At 36.2% G+C, this 8,770-nt stretch overlaps 1 protein-coding gene and 1 pseudogene across 1 annotated transcript; one reads left to right on the forward strand and one right to left on the reverse strand.

The window, feature by feature from the left end:
- Positions 1-1,273: 1,273 nt before the first annotated feature.
- On the reverse strand, positions 1,274-5,133 carry LOC128382810 (GTPase IMAP family member 7-like). Its single transcript, XM_053342814.1, is given in 4 exon segments — positions 1,274-1,356; positions 3,553-3,631; positions 3,633-4,192; positions 5,019-5,133. Coding segments are annotated over 4 exon segments (837 nt in total).
- Positions 5,134-6,095: 962 nt separating this feature from the next.
- On the forward strand, positions 6,096-7,567 carry LOC128382811 (GTPase IMAP family member 9-like; annotated as a pseudogene).
- Positions 7,568-8,770: the final 1,203 nt, after the last annotated feature.

Here is an 8,770-nt window from a genome sequence, read left to right on the forward strand (position 1 = left end):
ACACATAAAGCATCTCTTTGTCATCATGGCACCTCATTCTACAACATTTCCAGAAATGTGTGTTTCTGTGTGTGTGTTATTATTTCCTGCTCACACAGACAGACAAGTTTAAATTACTGTCTGATTATGTCATATGAATTTTTTCATAAACAGAGCTGGACTCACTCTATGTATTCCCGTCTTATCTTCCATCCATCAGTGCAGCAGCAGGATAATGACAATGTCTGAAAAAAAGAAATAATTATTCAGTGTTGACCTACTTCGATATGAACAGTCTAAAAGTCTGCTACTCATCCCTGTGTGTGTACTGACTGCTGTTTCCACAAAGCTGATAAAAGATGATAGTTCCAGAGAAATAAGAGTTAGCAGTGTCTATCATGGTCTGACCTTTTTAAAAATATATATTTATTATAACAGTGGAGGGACGACAAACATCTGCTGCTGACTTGTGGTTATGCAGTCATGCATCTTAACCTGTGTACTACTGCAGAGCACCATGGTTTGTTATTTACTGTTAATCCATCATTTACAGTAGAGTTAGAAGCAGCTAATGCTCAAGTCTAAAACTCTTACTGACATCTCTTCACTGCAGAACTACAGTGTACAGTGTGGTACTGTTGTCTAGCCTTAGTTGTGAGGTAATATTAACAGTAGCAGTATGAATAATGCTGGCGGTAATCGCAACAGTATCATTATTGCTAATAGCACTAACATTGATCTAATGGTAACAGTAATACTAACAATAAAAGTAAACCATTAACTCTGACTGTGAACTCAGAACTCAAGATTCAAGATAAACGCGTCTATAAAAGTGTAACAGGAAGTTCTCTTTGGCTTTAAACATTATTTAAATTCTGTCACCACAATAAACATTATAATGTGTATTACCTTTTTAGGAAGGTATTACCACACAAAAACAAGTTATTGTTAAAGAATGGGTTTAAACATTATTTTTTACAACAGATAGCACTTCTATAGTTTAAGAAAATAGCAGTTATGGACAGAAAATTGTTTATACTTTTTCCTCATTAGAAATCTGCCCAGGATTTAGCACATTTTGTAAGTCCATACAGGTTTACACACTGATTGGTTTTATCTACCTTCTGACCCCAGGGGGGCTTGTGTCACTTGTAGGTACAATTGAATATCCGTGTGGATCATTTTTCTCTTTTAATCCAAATTAGTTTCCTTCACTGTAACAGTGCTGTCTTAGTGAGAAAAAGCAATGAAATTACTAACAAACATGTTGTAGAGAAAGTTATCATGGCCAAACTTACTCAGATACATGGTCCTCAGATCCAGTGGAGTAAAGTACAGGAGACGATCTGTGTGGAATTGCTGGTTTGGATGTGTCAGCTGTGAAGGCAAAAACAAACATCTTATAAGTTATAACATTCATTGTCAACTGTGCTGAGAAGATGGTTCAGATCTTTCTACAGGTAAATTGTTTTACTTTATCTATTGTATTTAACTCTTTTTCTTTCACACTTATGCCTTACCTGATTCCAGAAAACGCTGCTTAATCCTGTTTTACGAGTTTCAACGATCCAGTTTGATAGCGTGGTAATTTTTTAACTGCAGTGTGGTAAAGTGATAAATTGGTTTTAACAATCATCTGGACTTTAAACTTTAAACATTGTGATGGGAGAACGGGGTTGGTTGTCACTTTCATTGGATGTTGGTCTGTAGAGGGCGCTGTTAAAAAGTGTTGGTAGTTCAATGTTTCTCTTCTTTTATAAAAAAAAAAAACAGGGTTAGTTTAAAAATGTATTCCAATGCAGTTACTAGTTACCTGTTAAAAAATGTAGTCAGCAACATAATCCAAGTACCACAATATTATACTTTAGGATTACTGCAATACCAAATATGCATTAATAAAGACATATGGTATACATTTACTCAAAATTGTCCACTTACAAGAAAAGACATCAGCAGCCAGGTAACATTTTGCTTTGGGCTGACCTTAAATAACTGGTTACTTAATTGCGATTTTTTTCCTGGCGATTTTTATTTATTTACTTTTTTAAAATGTTTTTTTATTTTCTAAAGACCAGCTAAATGTAGCAGTTTAGTTTATTGTAAGATGTTGGCGAATGAGAATGTTTTTTGTGAGGGCAGGTTCACTTTTAAAAATAAATCTCACAAACTGATGAGATATGTGTATTGTGTGTTTTTTGTAAATATAACTTATGATGTATTATCAAGTGTTTGGTTCAACCTGTTCTTGTTTAAGGAAAGAAAATCCCAATAATTTAAATATAAAATCGCAATACTTGGTAAAATCGAATTGCAATACTTGTTTAATCAGAATCGCAATTTAAATCGAATCGAACCCAAAAATCGTTAGAAAATCAAATCGGCACAAAAGCATATCAGCCCAGCCCTAGTGGTTACCCTGGGCTTGTCTGGAAAATAATATGTTTAATAATATATTAATAAAAACCAAACACTTCGTCTCTGTGAAAGAGAGAAAGATGAAACATAGAAAATATTTAGCTCTATTTTCCTTTTTTGAAATAATGCACAATAATTCACTTGTTCATTTTCATTGGCGTACATATTGAATAGTACTACATTTAATAAAAAACAAGTATAAATGTTAACCAGTTACAAAATGAAAAATGTTCAGTATTTTCCTGCCAGCTCAGCCTCATGTGATGTAAATATAAACTGATCATCGCACACATTTCTACATCCTGTTATCTACATTTCTAACAAACACAAGTTATAAGTTTTAGCTGATATTTCAAATGTAAAGACATGAGTTTTATATCTGAATTGCTTGTTAGGTGCTCAGGACGAGTTCAATCTTCAAACACTGTGATCAAATGACAGATAGTTGGTGAACTTAAAGCTTTTCCCTCCTCAGTTTGGCTGAATTTAGTAAAAAGGTTGTTTTCAGTTTGACCTCCCAAACTACCAACTACAAACAGACAATACAACAATTTAATAATGCTGCTTTTCTTTTTTTAAACAATAAGGACTGTGTGTGTGTTCTGTTATACACTGATATGACACTGATGACTGGTTATCTGTAAAATATTCTAAATTGTGAATTAGTGTGTGTTCTTTGCCTTTAGAGCGCCTCCTGCTCCAATTCATTCACAATCCATCAGTGGTTCCCAACATGAGGTCAGGATGCCAACACGGTCTTATTTAAAATAAAGCTTCTGAATCTGAATAAACAGATAAACAGAATAAACATCTGAATAAATTTGCATGTGTGTATTTTTCCTTTCTTTGTTTCTTTTCCTTTTTGTCATGTAAAGCACTTTGTAATCTTTCGTCTTGATGAGTACTATAAATCAACTTTATTATGTAATTACAATAAGACCATTAACAGCACAGTAACCAAAAACACATTACTTCCTGTAGTAAATATGAAGATATATTTAGTCAGAAGCGCTCTCTGTCCTGTGTACATTTAACTCACTAATCATGTTCTTCTGCTCTGCCACTTGTGTACTTTCTGCTCTACTACCTCATGCTTTTACAACAGAACCAAAGGTATAGTTCTAGTTGCAGCTCTTCCTCACAGACACACACACCTACTCTCTGGTAACTGTTCACGGATCACTGTTGTTGTCTTTGGAGCTTCTTCATATATTTCATCTGTGTAGTGTGCCCCCCCCATTTCCAGCAACCATGTTGTCGATCATCTTGATCAGCTCCTCCACTTGCTTTCTGTCTCTTCTATTGGTGTTTTCAAAAACGTGGAACCTGTTTCCACAGCTCTGGATGATTTGTCGGAGGATTGGGGGAGCCATACGTACAAACTTTTGTATGGTATAGTCTTCGAGATCGCCGCCACGGGTAAACAGTACGATCATGTACTGGTTTACTTTTGGACCAAACGGCTCTTGAAGGGCTTCCACTGCCTGCATACTTTCAAAGGTGAATCGACCAATTTGGACGACCAGCAGGAACACATGAGGACCAGGACTCGAGACTGTGATACATCTCATAATTTCTTTTTTGATTAATTCTTCAGATTTCACAGTGTCCATAATCCCTGGTGTGTCTACCACAGTAATTGTTCTATTGCCCCAGCTCATCACATGTTTTTCGCAGGTCTTAGTCACTGACTGAGCGGCAGGGCGGGATCTGAAGAGCTTCTCTCCCAGGATGGTGTTTCCAGTAGAACTCTTGCCCACACCAGTTTTTCCAATCATCACAATTCTCAGATCAGGACCTGAAAACAAATCACAACTTCTGTTTAGTTTCTTTAAAAGAGTTTATCTTTGGCTTCATGTATAAAAAAGCTGTTTGTAGACTCCATTCATCTGTGGTGCAATGATATTATATTTGTTAATTGTCAACAACAACAACAACAACAACAACAATAATAATGATCTATAACTCTTTAAAATATTTCATTGGTCACATTTTTACCCTTTCTTGATTAGTATGAGATTTCACTTCATGAATAAAATTGACATCTAGAGGATACCTTGTTGTGTTAATTACAGTTTTAGTTGGACTTTAAATACAAGGATGAATCACTCTGTCCTTTCATTCAGCTGGTCCACTTCTGCTGTACAGTCTTTAGTTAAATACATGCTATGTGCATACATGACAGAGAAATTGAAGTTATACAGGAGGAATCCACCTGGGTAAATCAAGTTTCTCCCAAATCCCCAATAACCAGTAACAGTTACTATGTACCTATCAGAATTACGTCACTGCCCACCTGATAAGAGTTCATTCATGGTTTCTACAGGTCTACATTGTACGATCATTTAGTCTGACTCAATATGTGTCTGTCCCATTTGAACCTCTGCAATTTAGGCACAATCTCCCATTCTATGTATATTCTATGTTACTGTAAAGCCGCTCAAATTAAAGCTGGGACTTAAATGTTGAATATGTTGAAGCACAGAACCTGAAGAGCAAAACAAGTATAACTATCCAAATTCTTTCTGTCTGGACTGTTTCTGAAATTATGAAATATATAAAGACACAGACTTTCTCCTCACAGATCAGCTGTCTGGATGTGTTGTCATGTTCCTGTGACTGACCTTCTGCTCCTGAGATGACGGTTGGCAACCTCGTCACCAGATCATTTCGACTTATCTTCGTTAAAACATTCTTCATCACCTCCACAGCTCCAGTAAATTCAAAATGCTGCACCATTAAATCCAGTACCGGTTCACCCAATACGCATACTATGCACGTTGCGTAGGGCCCCGCAAACTCATAGAGGCCCCGTGGGGGAAAAAAAAAAAAAACCTGACGAAGCGTTCTGATCGGTGACGTGTTTAGTTCAGTTGCAGTCAGTAGAAGATGCGCCAGAAATACAAACATCACAATGTCCCTAGTAAGTCAAAATCTGGGTTTCAAAAAAGGAAAGAGAGAAAAGACAAAGGAAAGGATGTCAATCTGTAACCCAGTTTTTTACCAAGAAAGGTGGGTAGCCTATAGTCTGTGAGTGGTAGCCTATCGCTAGCTAGTTTATTTCACTATGGACACTTAAAGGTTGAATATGTAGAATATTTATTAAAAGCTATATATTTTTTTTAAATAATACAGCCACAGGGCGTTTTGAGGGGTACAGAATGAAAGTATTGCTTTTCCATAAAAAAAAATATTTAGTCTGAATTAATATTTTTAAATTTTTTTGACGGGTTCGACAATTACATTCTGACATGTTCTGTGTACATTGTACCAGCCAATTAACGGCCGGAATTGCGGGTTGCCAGGGTTGTCTGTTGTTCCGGTGCAGCTACTGTAGGCTGGCACTGGGTGAAATGGAATGGATTGAACAGACTCTCTGAGAGCAGAGGAGAGCAAAGCGATGAGAAGTGACAATAATCTATAGCAGTTTCTGGTGAAGTTGATTGCTCAAGTCAGACCAGAACGATTGTCAGGCCACCCCGATGTGCAGTCCACCAGTGTGTCCAGCTATTTGATGTTACAGTTATTGCTCATTTCTGTGTACATTTTCATGCATGCCTGCTTATTACAAAAAACAGAAAAAACCCTCATGGTTCCCAATTAAGTTGTTAAGTCTTATTTATGTAAATGGCTCAGTAAATGAAAAGGTCTTCTAAGCCATCACCTTGGAAGACACACTCTCTTCACAAACTTAAGAGGTCATGTACGACAGCTACAACAAGGGTTAGATAACCTGTTCAAAGTCTGCCTTGCTTCTAGAGAGCTACCGCCCTGTTTGTTTTAGCCCATTATCAAGCAGCTGAAGATTGTCAAAGGCTTGACAATGAGTTAATTATTAGAATCAGGTGACAATCCCATAAAGATGCTAAAAAATACTTAGTCATGCATTTATTTCTAATAGATAGACTCTGTCATACTCTTTTTACTTTCCTAAGCAGTTACTTGAAAATCACAACTTATTCAAAATGATGCTGCTCGACTTTAAAAAAAACAAAACAAGGAAGAGTGAGCATATTACTCTGGTTTTAGTTCCCAGTATCTTTTCGATTCTAAGCTTTTACTTGTTTTTAAAGCTCTAAATTGTTTAGGACCAGCACATTGCACACTCTGTTGTTTTACAATCCATCATGAACTCTTACATCAAATTATGTACACAAGAAAATAGATAGTGCTGCATTATTTAATTATGCTCCAAAATTGTGGAATACTTTACCTAAAGCTGTAAAAGATGTGAACATTTTTAAATGACAGCTAAAAACGTTTGGCTTTTAATTAATGTTATTTTAACTTATTTTCACTAAATATCTAATTTTACCAATTATTATTATTATTATTAATAATAGTAATAATAATAAGAATTAAATCTATTACAGTGAGGTTAGATTCACAAAATTATTTATAAATCAAGCCAAAGATAAACTCAGAGAACCTAAACAGAAGTTCAGATTTTTTTTTCAGGTCCTGATCTGAGAATTGTGATAATTGGAAAAACTGGTGTGGGCAAGAGTGCTTCTGGAAACACAATCCTAGGAGAGAAGCGCTTTGAATCCCGTCCTTCCTCTGCGTCAGTGACTGAGACCTGTGAAAAAGCTGTGACACGCTGGGGTAACACAGTGGTTAGTGTGGTAGACACACCAGGGATCCTGGACACTGCGAAATCTGCAGAATTCCTTAAAAAAGAAATTGTTAAATGTGTCAAAGTCTCATCTCCTGGTCCTCATGTGTTCCTGCTGGTCATCCAAGTTGGTCGATTCACCCTGAAGAGAAAAACTCAGTGGAAGCTCTGACAGAGCTGTTTGGTCCAAAAGCAAACCAGTACATGATCGTGCTGTTTACCCGTGGTGGTGATCTTGATGGCATGACCATACAAGAGTATGTATATAAGGGCAGCCCAGACCTCCGACGAGTCATCCAGAGCTGTGGAAACAGGTTCCACGTCTTTGAAAACAGCAACAGTGACAGAAACCAAGTGGTGGGGCTGATCAAGAAGATCGATGACATGGTTGCTGTAAACGGGGGAACACACTACACAGATGCCATGTATCAAGAAGTTCAGGCCGCTGCAACAAAACATAATGTGGAAGCAGAAGACTTGGACGATGAGAAGCTTCCATCTATTACTGGATCAATGGAACGTATAATCACTTTCTTTGAAATACTTAACGAACCATAAAATACACATACAACAATCAATGACCACAACACCTAATCAATAATCAGTGAAAACAGGACAGCTTCTGTAGGCTGGATGTGTTTACTGAAGATTATTTAAATATCAAAATATTATAATCTACTATTGTGAACTTGTTACTGTTTCAGGGTTGTCCTCTCCAGTAGTACATCTTTAATATGAAAATGATCATAAATTGGAGAAAATATATCAATATGAGTAGAATAGCACAAGTAAAAACTATTTTATTAGTATATGTATTGTATATGGTGTATGTAGATTCTGTAGAGCTGGTTGTGAAGGTCATTGTCGTAAATAACTTGAGTCTATACAAACAGATCAATACTCAAAACTACTCTAAAGATGATGAGAAGATGAGCACATCCAAAATCACTTCCTAATATTGAAATACATTGAGTTAATGAAATGCTCCTGGATAATCTATGTAATCTGTGATCTTCTTCTAAATCTTTAACTGTTCTAGGAAGTTATAGAGACTCTGTGAAACTGCATAAAATTGAGAGTAATATTAAAAGAATTATTAATTTCTTGTGGATTCACTACACTTGTCTCTTCCTCCAATTCAGTTTCCGGGATTGAACTTTCATTTTGCAGTGATTTTATTTGCCAGGCCAATAAACTGTCCTGCCTTCTCTCCCTGACTGTAAAATATGTCTTTCAGTCTCATTAGGCTGGATACTGCTTTACTTGTGGATAGTTTACTGTTCTGTGATCTAAGAACAGTTTCTGTCCAGCTCTTTATTGTCTTTTTCTTGATTATTTGAACTGCAACTTATGTAACTAATTATTGCCCTGGAATAAATGTTTTAAAATGCCTACTATCTAGTTGTTGCTGAAATTTCATTTTTAAGTTCAACCAAATTCCAGATACTGTTGATCATGCAGCCATATTGGACTTAAACACCACACAGAAGAGCCTCTATCTGCTGACATAACGTAGATTAACTATAGTGGTAAAGCATGGTGTGAGATAACAGTGCTTAAATACTCAATTATCCATACAGGATATCAAGGGTTTTGAAATGGTCAATATAATCAATCTGTGAGTAAGACTGATGGGTAGTAGAATCATATCAATATTGTGTCTTAAAATTACACCCAACAACTTAGCGTCTACTGAAGCTTCTTGACATGACACATGACCACATATAAAGGATAATGATCGTAAACAAAGATCAAATAAGA

Source organism: Scomber japonicus, chromosome 21 (assembly GCF_027409825.1).
Source record: "Scomber japonicus isolate fScoJap1 chromosome 21, fScoJap1.pri, whole genome shotgun sequence".
Classification (NCBI taxonomy): Eukaryota; Metazoa; Chordata; class Actinopteri; order Scombriformes; family Scombridae; genus Scomber; species Scomber japonicus.